The following is an 18,790-nucleotide window of genomic DNA, read 5'->3' on the forward strand; positions in this document are numbered from 1 at the left end:
CTAAACATATCCTTGAAAACACTCTCTTGATAGCAGGCATACAGTCAGCTCATTCTTTGTCTATTTGTCACAGAGCAACTGAATTCCACCCCATGGCCACAGTGACAACAGTCCAACTCCTGCTCCCTGCAGAAGAGCTTCAGAGCAGGGTATGACTCTGCAGAGGGAGGAGGTATCTCTGCTCTTCAGCCTCCCCCAAAGTAACTGCAAGCCACACTTGGTTGGGTTGTTTGATGCTTTTATTTATCACATGTAAAAACACTACTGTCTGTTTGCAGGTACCTCTTGCTGCACTGCAAGTCACACAGCTCCAAACACTGAAAACCAGACAGGCAGAGAAAGGAATCAAAGTGTTTATGCCCAAAAAGTCACAAGATCGTGATCCCAGAGGGTGTTTAGTACAGAACCCCCCCAGGGACTGTTCTACAGAAGCAGCTGAGCGTTACAAGTAACAGATCAGAGCTGGTAATAACACTAGGTGAAGGAAATGTCTAAGGGGAAAGAGGACCTGCAAACTGGTCTTTTTTTCCTTCAGCTGCCCTTATCTTTCTAGTACAGGTAATTGTGACCTAAGCAGATGACTAGTGCTTTAAACCAGAACAGGGGTTGACTGATCCACAGCTTAGTGGCCACAAGGGTTCCTGAAGTTCTTTCCAGCAAAACGAGCCTTGCTGCCAAGCTCCTCTTCAATTCTGATGGAAAGGGAAGAGAGTTCTCAATGTCAGCAGACAGCACTAGCACAACTGCTGGTCTTGCATCACCTGATCTACCTGGTACTCAGGCACTTCCACAGTCAGGAGCCAGTTCCCACCAAACTTCAGTTCCACACATTTAACTACACCAGGCAGCATCACCCATCTCATGTAACTTCACCCAAACATTTGAAATGCTTGCCCAAGGCCATGGCATGGTGCAGACACAGGACCATGTCTCATCTCTAGTGTGACAAGATGCTTTGTATGATGTTCCGCTTTAGCATGTCTGTTACAGACAGTACTGAGCCAGCTCATCACCGAGCCTACAGCCAGCTCCGCAAGCACAGCACCTGCCCCAAAGCATCTCTGCCAGCATCCATTTACGCCCTTAGGCTGCAGAGTTTGAGATGCAGACCAGGCTGTGCCCCAAATGCACCAGCAGAGCATCCAATCTATGTCAGGTTTAACCCTCAGCCCTCTTCCCCCCCGAGTCTCACCTCAGCAGCTGGTTGTACTTGGCTAGACGCTCAGACCGGCAAGGGGCACCAGTTTTGATCTGAAAGGGAAAGCAGAGTTAGTGAAGAACTGTGGCCAAGGCCACACTAAACTGTGATGATGATTACTCTAAACAGCAATCATAAGCTTTATTTCAGCATCAGACTCTAAGTATCTATCTAGTCAAACAGGCCAGGGCAATAAAGAGCAATAGAGTGTTCATTTGCCAAGAGCTTCAGCAGCAGAAAATGCTGACACTCACTGGAGATGACTAAGATTTTAATTAGTGGTCAAAGGTGAGTTCACACAGGATAACATGTTCCTTTCTCACACTCCCATTAGACACATCAGCTTCCTACAGCCAAAGATCAATTATGCCTGCCTCAAGTCAGAGCAGAGCCCATCTACTGTACAGCAAGCACAGCTTTATCACCACATAGTATTATCCCATCAAGCAGAAGGGCAAACAGCAGCAGCTGCAGACACCAACCTGACCAGTGCAGAGACCAACTACCAGATCAGCGATGAAGGTATCTTCTGTTTCTCCAGAGCGATGACTCACCATCACCCCCCAGCCATTGGACTGGGCAAGCTTGCAGCTGGAAGAGATAAGCAGACAAAGCTGCACATCATTCCTACTGGCTTAGCAGCCTTTGCACCAGTGCTGCTGCCAAGTGGCAGGCATGCCTTGCTCTGGAAAGGGAGAGCTGCCCTTTGGTCCGGGTTAGGATTGTGTGACAGAGCTGCTCTTACACATACTTGAACCCAGTGCAGCTGTTTGATGTCCTTACATGCATCCAGACTATGAAGGCACAGGTTCACTTGTCAGTATCCTCTACTGGTTAAGTTATTCCCCCTTCACTGATGCCCAGCTAACAGGTTTCTGCTCCCCTAGCTCTGGTCTCTGTGTTCATCTCCCTCAATTACACCAGCCCCCTCCCTGGCAAGACCAAGAGGAGAGAACTTACGCTTGCAGGGACTCTGTCACAGAGCCAATCTGGTTGACTTTAAGGAGGAGGCAGTTGCAGGATTTCTCCTCCACAGCCTTGGCAATACGCTTTGGATTGGTCACAGTCAGATCATCACCAACCACCTGGATGCCAACACTGCCAGTGAACTTCTTCCAGGCAGCCCAGTCATCCTGGTCAAATGGGTCTTCAATGGACACCACTGGAGAGGGACACAAAGAGCTTTAAGACATTGTCACCCTGAAAGGTCTTGTTTGAAAGCAGTGGCACCACAGCACCAGCCACCTCAAAGAACATTCACAGGACTTCTAAAATGCTAGCTGCTTGTCCTGATCTTAGTCCCTTTTGTAAGGGAGGCTGCACACTAACTCCTTCCTTCAGCAACCAACCCTTACCCACCACTGCTACCCTGCTTCTTGTTGCACAACTTACAGGGGTAGTTCTTGACAAAGCTCTTGTACAGGTCAGCCAGCTGATCAGGAGAAATGTATCTGCTGGGATCATCAGGGGATTTGAAGTCCAGGTCATACTTTCCATCACGGTAGAACTCTGAGGCAGCCACATCCATGCCAATGACAACTTTGTCAGTGTAGCCAGCCTTGGCAATAGCAGTCTTCAGCAGCTCCAGAGCTGAAACACAGTGAAGTATTTAGAGTTCCCACCAAGCTCCTTACCTCAAAAGTTGTTCATTTACCAACACCACCACATTCACTTGGCAAAGAATCTCCCTTAACCCCTACAGAAAGCCCAAAAGCCACACAGGAAAGGTTCTTAAAACTCTCATTTCTGAACTGACTGGAACAAGAAATTACTTCAATACTGCTTTTAGCTTGTAATACCCTTGAGACACCATGATGGGATTCATAATCTCTTCAGGCAGGACTACATGGCAGCCCAAAAAAGCTTAATACTAGATGATACTACATCCTCTTCCAGCTTTAGGCATGTGGGCTGAAGTAGTGACTCCACTTTAATCCCTTTTAGCTCCAGATCAGGTGCTGACCATGAAAGTGTTTCCAAACCCTGCCAGGCAATGTGATACACAGCCTGCCCCTGCACAGGGCACTGCTCCTTGGTCTATCTGCTCTCCAACTGCACAGAGCAACTCAGGAGGAGTCTCCAGATACTACCCACTATGCTGCCCTGCGTGGGGAGAGTCCAAGAAAGGACCAGAATGAGTCTCCTAGCCACCCTGAGTCAAAGCCAAGCAGCTGGATCAGTCAGGCTATTTACAGTAGGAAGCCTGGATCAAAAGGGGTTTTGTTAATTTTTCTTGCTAGTTTTTCTGGTTGGTGCAGTTTTATTCATAATGCCAGATGTTAACATAGTACAGACTGCAAAAGCTGTCAGCAACACAAAATCCTTGGACTGTAATGGTCAGTCAAGGTCACCTTCACTCCTGCCTGCTAGGGTACAGACCTAGCAAGAGCTGCACACAGCTGGGGAATAGAAGTGCCCTGATTTATGGTGCTGCCTCAGTGTCTTCAATCTAAGGCAATGCATCCAGGGGCCACTTTCAACAACAAAGTACTTTTTTACTTTAAAGCTGGCAGGTAACTTTGAGTTCTAGAGTTCTACTGCTTTATTAGCAGCTCCATTTCTGTGAAGGAGGCAGACACAGCTGCTACAGTTTTTGTAGGAACAGATATTTCACTTTCCACAGGACAAGCTGCCTGCCTCCCCCACAGGCTCCTTGGGCTGCAGAAGCAAAAGCTTCAACTTCCCAGGCAAACCCCCACACACTAGCAGGCATAGTTCAAAATGTTTTCCTCCTTACTGGCAGAAAAACAACTCCCCTGAATGTTAACTGCTGACTTCTGGGAAGCCTGCAATGCTTGCAGACACTGCCACACCACTCTGCAACTTAAAGGGGGTGAGATTCCCTGAGCTCCTACAGAAATGAAGCACTAAAAGTCAAAACCATGCTGTTAAGCAGCATAATCTGATGTCCAAGGGAATACTCTGTGGCCCTATAGTGGGCCACAACAGTTTAACACCTTAGAAAGTTTGCCAGGATGAAAGACAGAGCAAAGCAGCATAGCAAGTCCTACAGTCTGCTGATCCAGCTTCCTATTCATACTGGACAGATGAGGCCCTCATTCTCAGGCTATTTAGTTACATCTCCTCCCACACTTGGCTCATTCTCACCTTCTTTATTCTCCAGGATATTTGGGGCAAAGCCACCCTCATCACCCACGTTGGTTGCATCCTTGCCATACTTCTCCTTGATGACATTCTTCAGATTGTGATAGACCTCTGCACCGATGCGCATCGCCTCCCTGAAGCTCTCAGCACCCACGGGGAGGATCATGAACTCCTGCATGGCCAGCTTATTGCCAGCATGGGAGCCACCATTGATCACATTGAAAGCCTGGGAGGAAGCACAAAGCAAAGTCAGAATGTTTCAGGATAAACTGATCCCAGTATTTACATCAAGACTCTCTATCCACTAGATAATTTGATCCAAGACCACAAGAGATCATGAAGGACCTGGTCAGGTCAAATCTTCAGCTGCCCCTGCCAAGAGACTTACAGGAACTGGAAGGATGACTTCTGGGTTTCCAGCAAGGTCAGCAATGTGACGGTACAAGGGGACACCCTTCTCAGCAGCACCAGCTTTGCACACAGCCAGAGACACACCCAGGATGGCATTGGCACCAAACTTGGCTGAAATAGGGAGAAACTGTTTTCAGAAACGTTATGTCTTCAGAGAGAGACTCAGCAATACCAGCACCATGGTCCTGGTTATGGCAGTGCACAGCACATCCATACACTGCCTCTTGTCTATGGTTAAGGCAAGCTAGGAACCTAGCAACTAAGCTTCACCCTTCCACACCTCACTGCAACAGGAGCCCACTTACATTTGTTCTCAGTTCCATCCATTTCCAGCATCAGTTTGTCAATCTTTTCTTGCTCCACAACGTTGACATTCTGCAGAGAAAAGCAAACACAGCACTGCTTGACACCAACCATGGCTCTGCAAACCTCACCTACCCACTGCCTTTTCATTTCCCTAGCAGACACCAAGGCTTGCTTAAGGATAACTACCAACAGTTGCAGAGACTAGCTCCTGTCGTCCTCACAGCACCTTCTGGTCACTTCCAGCAGACCAAGGCTGACAGAGAAGCTGGATCCATCAGAAGCTAGTTTTCCTCCTCACACTCAAAGCTCTAAGCTCATCCCCTGACTTCCTGACAGTTACACTCTTACCTACCTGGCACAGCACAGGAGAAAGCCCCAGTTTAATGTTCCCTGCCCCTTCAGCACAGGCTCAAAGCAGCTTGTATCTAACTGCACACCACTGAATCTCCCAGGTGCTCAGGTATTTCTGCAGACTACCACACCAGGCTGCTAGAGAACCTTTTCATTGTTAGACACAATCATTAAGTAAAGCAACTGCTGTAGGTCAGTGTGGCTCACATGCACTTAAACATACAGGCTAACACCCCACCCCACCTCCAAAAAACCAGCTCCATTAACTCTCTCTAGAGAGACAGCCCACCAGTTAGGACACACAGACAGCATTAGCTGATGTTAGCAGAAGACAGACTGCTCCTACCTTGCTAATCAGTGCAGGGGCAATTGTTTTATTGACGTGCTCAACAGCTTTTGAGACACCTGGAAGGAACAAGCAGATCAGACACTGGTCAACCACACTGGTTATGCAGGCATTAGTAGGAGATCTCAGTAACAACAGAATCTGAAGAATATGTATTACCTCATGCTATTCAACCCCAAATCCAACCTGAGCTTACAGCCAATTCTGAACACTTAAGAGAGGTCATCTCAATTGAATGGAAGTTGCATGAAGTCAGCATCATCAAGGAATGCCTGCTGCAATGTCAGTTTGCAAGACCATGCACTGGAGAAATTCATCCAAGTGACAAGGTTGCACTGAAAGCACATCCATTACCTGTGTACACAATGCTGTCCCCAGGAACTGGTTAACATATTTAACAGCTCTGGATACACCTGACAGAAGCGAAACGGACAAGAGAATCAAGGAAGAGATGAAGACTCATAGCCAAAACCAAAAGCCAGTCATGCAAGAAAGAGAAAAGGACAAACAGGTCAACAGGCCTACAAGTCAGGAAGTGCCTGATACTGAGCAGCAGACTAGAAGAGCTCAAGAAGGAGAAGCAGCTGTGCATCAGCCAGCAAGGCTGTGCCTGGTCTTTCCACCTAGGTTTGCATCCTATTGCAAACGTCACTGTGGACCCAAACCTCAAGGGGCTGAAGGGCAGCATTGGGAAAAGTCTTCAGGATAGGCTAGTGCTATCCAATTCCTAGAATGGATGAGTAAGGGAAAGAAAAAGGCTCCCCCAGAAGCATGCAGCAGCTCAGGCATGTCACCAGTTGCTGTTACTGTGTAACACTGCTGATGTTAGCACACCTTTCACACTCAGCCTGCCGACATACACCGTCTCTGCTCCTGGATACAGGAACAGAAATCGTCTGCTCCTGCCTTCAGACAGGGATAAAGCATGAGTACAGTACTGTCCTTCCAGTCTGTGTGCACCCTCCATTGTGTAAAGCAGCAGCTCCAGTGTGAACTTGCTACTTCTTCATAAGCAGAGACCATCACCAGCCAGCTACCAATAAAGAACACTGTCATCCCTGGATAAAGATTTCCAAAGACCTACGCTTCAGGACTACTGGCTGCTAATGAAGTGCACCCTGGACCATGTTAATTGCCTTTTAAATGCTCTAAGTCTGCAGATTTATATTACAAAAGCCCTTTCAGCTATCTGCAACTCATCCCATTTGGCAATTATTTTTTCCTAACTCCAGTTATTCCCCAGCTGACAAAGCCCTTCAGCTGTGATAGCCTGCTGGGGAAGCTCAGCCACTTTCTAGCTACGTGCCTGTAGGATCAGATTTAACAGGTCTAAGCACACACATTTAGCACACAGAGGTATGCACACATTTACTCTCCTCAAGGAGATGCCCTGGTAAACAGCATAAGCTCTCCAGCTCTTTGGGATGTTCAGTCACCTAGGAGTTTATTCTGTGTTAAGAGTATTAACAGCCATGTATCTTCTCAGAGGAGGCTCTCCAAGTCTAGTTCAACAGTCATTCCCTTTAACTGCCCATGTGAAACAAGGACACAGTATTCCAGCATTCTTTCACCTGACTGGCAGAGAAGCTGGAAGACAAGCAATTCTCTTCCCAGCCAAAACTTGAGTTGATTGCCTGTACTTGGAAGGCATGAAAGCTTTTACAGCAGCAAGCTAAAGAGGTGTCCTGACTACCGAAGCTCTCAGAGCAGCTGTAAGCATTACTATTAAGATGTTTATTAGGCCGTGACATTTTGTATACAGCTATTGTCCCCACACTTGTTCCCAGCCCAGTCTGCTGACTGCTGTGTTTAGTTACCTTTCAGAACATAAAATCAGTCCCCAGACAGCTAAAATATTACACCACATACACAAACTTAAGTATCCTGGCTACCTAGAATGACAGGTTAAAGAGGCTTTAGGTATTATACAGTCTGAAACAAAAGTTTCTTCCATGGTTACCAGTGTGAAGCTGCACATTAGCTGTGGGCAGCAGTTGGCATAAGCTCCAAGGTTAGGATTTAACTGGGATCTATGGAGTCTACAGTGCCACAGCAGAAATATTTAACACACTTCTTGAGCAAATATATCCAAGAGTTATTTGAAGATTTGGTCTAGGAAGAGATCTTCTGACCAGCTGCCATGTCAAACGTTTTGGAACAGGTCATTTGGATGCTGTTACAACACACCACTAGAGCACTCTATACTCTGACAGGAGCCAACATGCTGGGCAACAGGAGTGATGGAACAAAGGATGTTTGGGCATACTGTGCTGGGGACACCACCTAGCCAGCATGTCTGAGCTCCATGTAGCCACCAACAGAGCTATAGTGATCACCACCACTGCTGGAACAGCCAGCAGCCTGTGCCACCCCACCTCCATGTGGTGAGCACTGCTACCATCTCACGGTTAATCCCTGTTGCTTGGGCCGAAGTGCCATGCCTTGTACAGGAGATGGACAGCAGTAAAGCAGCCCATGTGTCCTCTGCTACAACCTAGCATATGCAGCAACACAGCCACTGTAACAGGTCAGGCTAGGTACCAGAATTCAGGTTTACCTTTCCCCAGGTAGCGTGTCTTGTCATTGTCACGAAGCTCCAGAGCTTCATAGATTCCAGTTGAGGCACCGCTGGGAACAGCAGCTCTGAACAGACCTGTGCACAACACAAAGAACCCAACTCACTTAGCACATCCAAACCTGTTCTCCACCCCTATGCCATCCCAGCCTACCACACACTTCCATCCCTGGAGATGAAGAGGTAATCTCTGAGCCATCTCTCTGCTCACACAGTGATCCTGAGAGAGATCCTGCTCCTTTACAGCATCTCCTGCTACTGATCCACACCAAGCTGCCTCACTCGTTCTCTTCCACTGTGCATTTCAAGTGGTTTAGGTTTGGGACATCATCCACCCTCCTTCCAAAAAGCTAGCTTTACTCCCTCAATCTACTTGGGAGCTCACTCTGGCAGGCCAGCTCTTAAATTCTTCTAAGATACAGCACAAAAGGGACAATTAGGAGGGCTGGTTTATTAATGTGAGTTTCAAGCTCTCCTGACCACAGCACAGCCAAGGATGCTAAACGTCGAGAATCAGCACACTGGAGTCTGCTCTGCTTGTGGCTCAAGATGCCAGCTTCGGTCTCCAGTCCTTCCCTTATCCCACTACAGCAAAGAGCTTAGCAGGGGCAATCTCATTTAATGACTGCATTAATCTTTTGAGGCAGAAAGATCAGCTATTTAGTGAGGGTATTAGGGCCATTGTGCTTGCTCATTCCACCAAACCACGCTGCTATGCATTTGCACAATGCCTTTGTCAGATCCTATCAGATGTGGGATGAAGAACTAACAAACCACAGGCAAGTCCCACAGTAAATAATAACAATTAAAAAATAAGGTGTTATATGTGAAACCCCAATTAGACAAGTTTTTTAGTCATGCCTGGACAGTAACAATTGCCCAAGATTCTACTCTGCCACAGCAGACTTTCATTACACAAAGTGGCTGCTGGATGAACCAAGAATTAATCTTCAAGGAGAGTCACAGCTTAGGGAACTCTGCAAACCAGGACAGCTGCTTGAGGACAGGAACTTGTTAACTCAGTCTGAAAGTGCTATCCCAGTTTATGCTCAGGGCAAGGGGAGCAAGGCCAATTTAGACTACATGAAGCAACACACTTCAAAAATACCCTTGACTGTCCAGGCCACCATGCTGAGCTCTGCAAATTCATCCCAGTAGAATGAGGTAGAGGCTTTTCCTGCATTGTCCATAGCAAGCTCAGCAACATGTTGTATGTATGGAGGAAAGAGTAAGCACAATTCCACTGCTAGAAAGGGAGAGTCTGTAAATTTGATTGCCTCTTGAGTCCTCTCATACAGGAGAGAGAAATGAACATCTACAGCTAAGGACTCACCTTTTTTGGTGTAAAGGTCTACCTCAACAGTGGGATTCCCACGAGAGTCAAAGATTTCACGAGCATGGATCTTAAGGATGGACATCTTTAAACACCTGCAAAGAAGAGTTCAACATTAATCATAGAATGAACATCCCTTGCAATCCAAACCAAAGATCATCTAGTTCTGGAGCCCCTATTACAAGAGGGATGTGGAGGTGCTGGAACGTGTCTAGAGAAGGGCCACAAGGATGAGCAGAGGGCTGGAGCACCTCTCCTGTGAGGGCAGACTGAAGGAGTTGGGGCTGTTCAGTCTGGAGAAGAGAAGGCTCCCAGGTGACCTCATTGTGGCCTTCCAGTATCTGAAGGGGGCCTACAGGAAGGCTGGGGAAGGACTTCTCAGGATCTCAGGGAGTGATAGGACTAGGGGGAATGGAATGAAGCTGGAGGGGGGGAGATTCAGGCTAGATGTGAGGAGGTTCTTCACCATGAGAGTGGTGAAACCCTGGAATGGGTTGTCCAGGGAGGTGGTCGAGGCCCCGTCCCTAGGGGTGTTTAAGAGCAGGCTGGATGAGGCTCTGGCCAGCCTGATCTAGTGTGGGGTGTCCCTGCCCATGGCAGGGGGGTTGGAACTACATTATCCTTGTGGTCCCTTCCAACCCTGAATGAAACTATGAAACTAGTTCAACACCTCTGCTACAGGCAGTGACATTTCTTGCTAGATAAGGTTGCTCAAAGCCTTGTCTGACCACACCTTGAACACATTCCGTGATAGGACATCCACAACCTCTTCTCCCTCATCATAGAAGAAATCCTCATGTCCAAACTAAATCTACCCACTTTTTAATGTTAATCTATTCATCAGTATTCTTCAAACACAGCTCTGTGCAACCTCCCTTTAAAAACACAAAAGAGCATCCTCATACCCCTCCTGAACAGTTTGTAGCTGTTGATCACAGCACTCCAGTCGTGCAACTCACCCCACCAACTTTCAATGACAGCAATTAGACCCCAGCTTTCTAAGTGCACAGGGACTACTACCTCCTCCTGTTTGTGACCCATGCTGCTACTAACATCTGAAGGGGGCCACTGACTGTCAACTTTCAAACAAGCCTGAATTCCTTTGGGGCATCTCACAACCATTTTCCTGCTGGTTTATAAAAGTCAGCAGGCTCTGGCTCTTTTCCCCCTGACACTAAAGCCAATTTAAAGCTCTCCTTGTAAGTCTGTCCAGCTTGATGGCAAAAACGTTCTTGTCCTACTTGGTTCAGTGAATCCTACCAACTTCTAAAAGGCTCAGTTTCTCAAAGGTTGATCCTCACTGCAGTACCATTAGGCCCTACACACAACAGTAGAAGATGGATTTGTAAGGTTCACCAAGCTTGGCAGCTCCTCAGTAGCCACAAATGCAAACTCCTGGTAAGCAGCTAACTCCTCTAGAGAACTGAATGAAAAGTGGTGGGTGGCTGATCAGCTCTGCATGGCTGCTCTTCCTGGATCATCTAATACTGCTATACTCTTCATTCTTCAACTCTAGAGCATTTGACTCTTATGCAGGAGCATTACAGAGGACTAGGGAAGGTTCTTCCATCTCAACTGGAGACAAGAGTCTTCCACCTCAGGAGTTACCTGAATTCAGGCTTACCCTCCCCTTGCACAGCATTAAGGCAGGGCTCAGCCTGGACAGTGCACAATGCCACAGATCCTTCTCCTGCTCACCTCCCTGGACACTGCCCTGCCTGTGGAGCACCTTTTATAGCACAGCTACTTGTTCAAGGGCTTTTCTCCATGGTGGCACTTGCTATTGACATCCAGTACAGGTGGACAACATTCTCTTTCAGCAGGTCACAGCCTCCTTCTAGTTCTTAGAGAAAAAGAGTCCATTATTTAAAGTGGTCAACCTTCTGAAACAGAGCCATCCTTCTAATAGTCCCCAGTTGAGTTGGGGTGACCATGAGATTGCTGCCTAATCCTGCAGGTGAGCAGAGCAGGCAGCAGCCCCATTACTAATACATACTTCCCAAGAGATCCACACTAGCTGCTGAGGTTACTACTAGACACCTCTTGTTCCACATCCTGGCTGCTGGTGCACCCTAGGGCCTTCAGCAGCTTGAACCAGCAACAGGCACAGCTGGCACTACCCAGTTCTCACTCACCCTTCATGAGACCTGCTGCCTGGTCCCTCTCCCATAAAGCCCAAAGGTGTCAAGGGTGCAGAAACCCCCTCAGACAGAGCTGTGTGTTAAGAAGACAGAAATCTCAGCCTAGGTGGGAAGAAGAGCCTAAACCAGAAGCCTTGTTTCCAGAGAGATCCAAGGGACTGTGTCACCTCACCACTGCAGAGCAGCCAAGCAATCCTAACACAGGAAATCTCGAAGCAGTTAGAATTCTTTTTGATTTTAAATGACTGAAGTGCAACAGTCCTCAGTATGCACAGCAGCTGTTCAGAGCCAAATGTAACCTGGCTCGAAATAGAAACAGCCAGCCACAGCTCTAATTAAGAGCATAGTCACACCCTGCCTTGAGTATTTACAGGAATAGCTTTTCCTCTTAAAAGGAAGAGAAATCACCACTACTTCAATATTTCCTTCCCCCCCCCCATCTTCTCATGTGCCTAAACACTTTTCCCCTAAGAAAACTGCAGTGAGGAATGCCTTATGTAAGCTCAGCTACATTTAAAAATCAAGTCATACCAATGCCTGTAAGGCATGGACTGGCACCAAACCCAGCTCATCTGGAGAGAAGAAAGCTCAGCCTCAGAACTATCTGGAAAGTGCCTTTTTGGCAAGCCAGTGTGGGTGGTAACCCTGTTTACAGAAATGGTCACGAATCTCTCCAGTTACTGCAAGGAAAACAGGACCTTAGAAATACTGCTGCTTCCAGAGTGTGTGTGGGTTAACATCATACACCCATTCTTACTCCACAGTAATTTCATTTCTCTTGCCTCCCCATGCTAAAAACACAGGCAGCCATTTGGTTTGTCCCCTTGGCTTTGCAGGGTCCCTTCCAGCTTGTCCTGCCCCTAGCAGCACAGCATGAAGGCAGCTCAAAGATTTTTAGATAACCACCTGCTTCACAGCAAGACCCACACACTGACAGATAATGTCTCATCCAAGAAATAAAACAACTCACTCCAGGCTGGCCTTCAAACTGCCACTACCTAACTGTAAACATGCAAGGTGGAAATAAATCCCTGCAGCTCCCTAATTACCAGTCCCAGCCACACTAGCCCTTATCTCTCTACACATACTGAAAGAATCCCCACTTATCTGAGAAAAGCTTTCCAAGTTTGTAAAGCATAGCAGGTGCCTGCATAACATTCTTTTTCAGAACCAGCTAGCCCACAGGATGCCTTAATGCAGTGCCACAACTGTCTGTTCACCTTCACCAAGGTGGCACTTACAGCAACACACACTGCAAGAGCTTCCTCTGGAAACATCTGCCAGGTCTGGCATTCCTCAAGCGTCCTTGACAAATGACCTCTCCATCTGTCCTTCCCTTTTCTTTAGAAGGGTGCATTTCACAGCACCACACCATCCACAAATTACTCACACTTTGGGTTTTCTTCCCCCCCTTCATTTTGCCAATCCCCTCACTTCTGTGCTCAGGAATGTTTTCCCACTGAGCTCTTCCTCAGTCAAAATCTGAAGCTGTTTAGCTTATCACAAGCTGAGTAACCTGCCTCCCCCAACTCAGCTAGAAAGCAAGGGTCAGTCCACACACAGGTCTAGCTGTGGAAATGCTAACTGAATGCAAGAGGACTCATCTGCCTGCTCCAGACCTTTGCACTCAAGGCATGGAGCTGGCCAAACATGCAAATACCAGAGAGATATTTAATGATTGCACTGCCTAAATCCATTTTTGTACTGTAATCTGCTGGCAAGGTCACTGTCTCCCTTTAGGGGAGGAATCACACACACCAGCTTTCCTGGCCTTTCAAAGAGCACATGTTATCACCTACTTCAAGGCTAAGCTACAGCCCACTGCACCACTGCCAGCTCTGAGTGACACCTTCAACATCAACCAAGCCCAAGAAATCACTACTTTGATCAGATCCTATGCTCAAATACCAGTGTGGACCACTCCAACTAAAAAATAATTTCCAGAGGTTCTGGTATCAGCCTGCTCTACCACCAAAAGCTGTTTTCAGGAGGTATTCTGAAGACACATTTTTCTTCAGTCAAGACAAGATTAAGACTGAGGACTGCAAGCATCTCAACAGGCATTCTACGGCCATAGGAACAACTCTCCTTGTTTGGGTCCTGCTATACAGTTATTAGTGGAAGCCTTACATGAGACTTAGATATCTTTCAAGAGTGCAAGTCTCATACCATCACCATTCTGGGGAAAAAAGAAGGCTTACTGATCTCAGATTAACTGCATAAGATCCTGAAATATCAATGCTACATTCTACTGCTTAAGTACTCCTAAAAACTGAACAAATGGGGGCCACCAAGGGCGCCTCCCAATCCTATTTCCCTGCATCCACACGCTACCATTTCACCTCTACGCACTACAACGCGATCCAGGGTGTTCCAAGTAATGCCTGGCAGGGAGTAAGTCACAGACAGGTTAAACTACTTTCTCTCTCGTTGCCAGGCAGGATGGAGGCCTGAAACTCCACTGCCTCTCTCTGTGGGTTTGGATGACGAACTTCACTACTTCCTGCAAGGCTGAGAAAGTCATAACCATGCCCTGTGACTCAGCAGGCAAGTAACGGGCGGGAGAGAGACCAAGATCCTCTCCTGCAAGCCTCCACGAGGCAGGCTGGCCAAGAGGCAGCTTTTCTTCTACGCTTTAACATCCAGAGATGCACATCGAGTTACCGGATGCTGCTCCCCACAAGCTCTATCTTGAGATACCCAGTACTGAATGAACCCCGCTAAGAGACTGAAGGCACCCATCTGAGCGCTGACATCAAATACTAAATATTTGAGATGCAAAGCTGAAGGACATCCGCTGCAACTAAGGAGGGGAAGGTCCAAATCACAGCACGCAATCCGAGAACAACTGTTAATGATTAAGAGAGAGAGAGATTAAGCCCTGTCTTTGAAAGAAGCCCTGACCCATCACCTTGCCCGGAAGGCTTTACCCCTCCGCTGCACACGACGAGGAGGATAAGGCCGGAGCAGGCCTCCCACCACCCCCGCACTGCGGCTGGGCCGCTCTGCAGCGGGAAAAGCTCCTAGAGAAAGCTGCGCTCCCAGAGAAGCCTGCCCGGCCCCGGAGACGGCCTAGGCCCGGCCTTGCCCGCAGGCATGGCCGGCGAGGTCTCGGCTCACGGGGGCAGCGGAAGCTCCGGGGAGCCCGGCACAGCCAGGGAGTGGGAAACCGCGGCCCCAGCCGGGCCTCGAGCACCACTGCAGGGGATGAGCGGCTGAGACCACACGCAAGGCCAGGGGGCTGGAAGGCCTCGCCGCTGCCGCCACACTCACCTAGAGCCCAGCAAGCCGCTCCACACAAGCCTGACTCGCCGCCTCACCTCTCACTGGGACCGGTTGGCTGCGCCGACGCCAGGGTATAGCCCACCCCATGCAGATGAGCCGCCCTCCTCCAGCATCCCATTGGTCGGCTCAGACCCTCTCCGGCTTCCCATTGGTCGGCCCCGCCCCTCACCGCCCTCTCATTGGCTACCGCCTCCTCGCGCCAGAGGCGGGCTCGTGTGCGTGCGCTACGTGCCGCGGCGACCCGCGCGGCTCAGCCTCGTGGAAAATCCCCGTGCGGGAGGGGCGGGGCCGGGCCGCGCGCTCCTCCTCCTGCACTGGCACCGCCCCGGCGCGGAGGCAGGGGTGGGGGAGAGGGCAAAGGGTAGGGGGCTCCTGAGCTCAAGGGTCTCTTCCCACTCAAACATTTCTATGATTCTTACATTGACTTTGCACGTTCCTGTATGAACATAAATGTGGGGAGAGAGAGAAGGAATTTACCGCTTTTATTGTCACTAAGACTGGAAGCTGAGCCTTGATTTTGCCAGGGCTCCTCAAGAGCGTGGTTCAGGTCAGCACTGCCAGGTTGCTGAAATCCCATTGCTGCCTGCTGGGCAGAGAAGCACAGCCATGCATTCATGGAATCATTGAATCATTTTGGTTTGAAAAGACCTGCACGCTCGTCAAGTCCAACCCTCCACAAGGCAGATGCAGAAATTATGACTAACACCAGCAAGAAGGCTGACATTAGGAAGGATAAGAGAGGGTGGTTTATTCCTTCTAGGAGAAGGTTAATGACCAATACAATATAGTTTAACCTCGATTTTTAAGTGAAAAACCGTTACACTTCCTGGTGTGGAGAAAGAGCACTCATGCAGTTGGTTATGACACCCCAGACACCAGCGTGCCAACAGGAAGAAAATCGTTTCCAAGTGTTTTGCCTGGATCTGCCCCAAGACACATATTGAAAACTATGTTGTGACCCAAAAAAATAATGGAGCGGAAGAGAGCTCAACACCAGGCCATGGAATTAAAGACTTTGGCACAAAGGATTGACTCACACTCCTGAAAAGCTCCGATCCCTCCATGGATATTGAAGAAAAACATCCAATTGTTCATTGATAACTATTTAGGATGCAGCAGCTGAATGAACTGGGTGCTCTGTGATCAGCAAAGCCTCCATCCCTGGAAAGTAATACTCCACTTTCTGTGGACTCAGTGGTAACCACATGCCATGGTGTTTAATAAGAGCATGACCACTCACATGAGTTGTTCCCAGTTCTGGCACCGTGGGGGGGATTCTTTCCCTTCCAGGATTTAATTATGCTATTTCCTCCCTGTAGCTGCTCCCAGCAACCAGCTTGGCAAGGCCAAATTCCATCTCCTCCTCTGTGATGGAGCGTTGGACCGTGGGGATGTGTGGTGCTGGCTGGGGACATAGCTCCTTCCCCTTCAGCCCTGGCTGCCACCATTCCTCTAGGCTCTCCCAGGTGGTCTGTCTGCTAGGGAATGTGCTGCTTTGGTTAGGTAGGTAAACTGCAGCTGTAACACAAGGTCTTTGTGAGTTTATTATGGAGAATAGCTGTGCCCATGCTTTCCATGAACCTGTTTTTCTTCCAGGATTTTTTAACTGAGGAATAGTCACACATTACAATACAGAATGGAGTCTGCAATCAGGGGAAATCCCGTTGCAAGGTCACAACATTTGAACAAGGCCACAGGCTGTCCTGGGAAAAGCATGAGGTTGTCCCTTCTCTCACCTTCTCACACCCTTAGCTTTCACTCCTGGACAGGATTGCTGCTGTTGAAGGTAGAGCAGCATCCCCAGCTGCGAGAGCGTGAAGCCCCAAGCAGGGACTGCTGCTTTGTCTTGCTGGGGCTCAGAGCCATGTGTTTAATGCTATAGTCACTCCCACTTCCCCTGGGCTTGCTTCCTCCCGTTTCACCTAACACTACACAGCCTGTGTTTAGACTGATGGAAGCTTGGCTCAGCAGTATTTCAAGCACATAACATCAAACCTGAGAAGTTCCCCAAGCCTGGAGTTGCAGTTTAGGGGCTCCAGGGCTCTGACAGTGCCCAGTTCCTCCTGACTGCACCCAAAAAGCTGCTTGCAAGGTTGGTTAGTTTTTTCTTGCTCCAGAACTGCCTCACCCTTCCAGCCTATGAATGATCATGTCTTCTGGGCACATTTTTCTTTCCTTCCTGAGAACATGCCCTTGAGGCAAGCTTTAAGTCTAATAAAAAGTGAAGGCAATCTGTTGAGCTGACCTCCTTCCCTTAGCACGCTATGCTGACACAGTACCCTGCAGGGCCCCCCTGCATGACTCCTAGCAAAGAGACACTATTTGAGGCCCAGGCTGCTTTGTGACAGTGCAGGGTGGCTACATGCCTGCAGCAGCACAACGTGCTGGCTTTTTGTGCTTTTCTGTGCCTTTCTGGGGTACAGATTGATGTGGGCTGCACAGCCATGAATCAGGTTGAAACACTGTTGGGTTGCACGCAGCTGGTGCAAAGCAGCATTGGCCAAGAAAAGCCCTTGGAGTTAAACTGCCACTTCATAGGCAGATGATTCTTTGCAGTGCCAACCTCCCCAAAAATGTATGTCCTACCCCCTACAGCTGTGTCCTTGGCAGTAGCTCCTGACTTCTCCTGGAGCCTTCCCTTTCCCAGTGCAAAAGCACAAGCAGCACTGCAAAAACATAGTTTCATAGTTTCATTCAGGGTTGGAAGGGACCACAAGGATCATCTAGTTCCAACCCCCCTGCCATGGGCAGGGACACCCTACACTAGATCAGGCTGGACAGAGCCTCATCCAGCCTGCTCTTAAACACCCCCAGGGACGGGGCCTCGACCTCCTCCCTGGACAACCCACTCCAGGGTCTCACCACTCTCATGGTGAAGAACATGCTCCTGGAAATTATAAACCCAGATTTTTATGCTAGATAACTGCTGGATTAGAGATGCTCCATCATCTTTGCACTTTGTCAAAGTCCCCTGATTGTGATGCACAGAAAAATCACATAGAGGTGCTGAATCTTCTAACGAGCTACAGAAGATGGAGAAGAAAGCCTAAGGCTGAGGGAAATTCAATCAGCTGAGCAAAAGACAGATGGTGTAGTATGGTAAGGTGCTCTGTGGGAACAGCAGATGTGAAAGGTCAGAATTAGCTTGGTGCTGGGCAGAAGTGAAGTGTAAAGCAAACTCTTTGGCCTGGGAAGCTGAGCACTGAGCCTCCTGCACCTCCATATTCACATTCAACCAAACCAAAGCTGCGAGAGAGACTGGCTGTAGAAGATCACCCTAAACTCTTCCACTTGTCCCTTGTCTAGGCTCTTCTGCCCTTGTGACCACAGAACCTGCACGAAATGAGCAGATCTCCTCTGCTGGAGTGTGAGCAACAAGCAGTGGGCTGAGAACGTGCATCACTCTCTACTCGCATGGTGCCATCCCCAGCAGGACTCAGTCATGGCTCTGGCCACAGATGCCATGCCAAGAGCCACGTCTGCTCCACTGAACTGTGTGTCCACAAGAGAGGGAGCAGCTGAAGACACTGCTACTGCAGTAGCTGGAGGCAGCATTGATCAGGCATCCATGAGCAGAAGCCTGGCACTGTTCAGGTGTTGGTATAATTTTCTCTGGATCAGCAGATTTGAAATTGCACTGTACTGTAGATGGCACAATAAAAGTCAGAGCTGATCTTAAAAATGCCACTGCTCAGTCATCTATCCTGCCTGATTTTTCTGTCTCTCTCTCTCTCTTTAA

The 18,790-nt window shown here is 48.6% G+C and overlaps 1 protein-coding gene across 1 annotated transcript; it reads right to left on the reverse strand.

The window, feature by feature from the left end:
* Positions 1-221: 221 nt before the first annotated feature.
* Positions 222-15,140, reverse strand: ENO1 (enolase 1). The gene is made up of 12 exons (XM_068158325.1): positions 15,040-15,140; positions 9,626-9,720; positions 8,275-8,370; positions 5,718-5,776; positions 5,020-5,089; positions 4,692-4,825; positions 4,307-4,529; positions 2,591-2,788; positions 2,159-2,360; positions 1,681-1,789; positions 1,193-1,251; positions 222-692 (listed from the first exon to the last, which is right to left on the reverse strand). Exons 2-12 carry the CDS (start codon positions 9,708-9,710, stop codon positions 623-625), a joined length of 1,305 nt encoding a protein of 434 aa, XP_068014426.1. The 5' UTR covers positions 9,711-9,720; positions 15,040-15,140; the 3' UTR covers positions 222-622.
* Between the last annotated feature and the right edge of the window lie 3,650 nt (positions 15,141-18,790).

This window comes from Melanerpes formicivorus, unplaced genomic scaffold, assembly GCF_026170545.1.
Source record: "Melanerpes formicivorus ecotype bairdi unplaced genomic scaffold, bMelFor1.0.p_v2 SCAF_39, whole genome shotgun sequence".
Taxonomy (NCBI): domain Eukaryota; kingdom Metazoa; phylum Chordata; class Aves; order Piciformes; family Picidae; genus Melanerpes; species Melanerpes formicivorus.

Bases quoted from the DNA above. Each gene is read 5' to 3' on its own strand.
- ENO1 (XM_068158325.1), bottom strand. From the start codon at position 9,710: ATGTCCATCCTTAAGATCCATGCTCGTGAAATCTTTGACTCTCGTGGG. The intron at 2,361-2,590 runs GTAAGTTGTGCA...GTCCCTCTCCAG, and splicing joins CTTTGTCAAGAACTACCCCT to TGGTGTCCATTGAAGACCCA. The intron at 693-1,192 runs GTGAGACTCGGG...CCTTTCCATCAG, and splicing joins AAGTACAACCAGCTGCTGAG to AATTGAAGAGGAGCTTGGCA.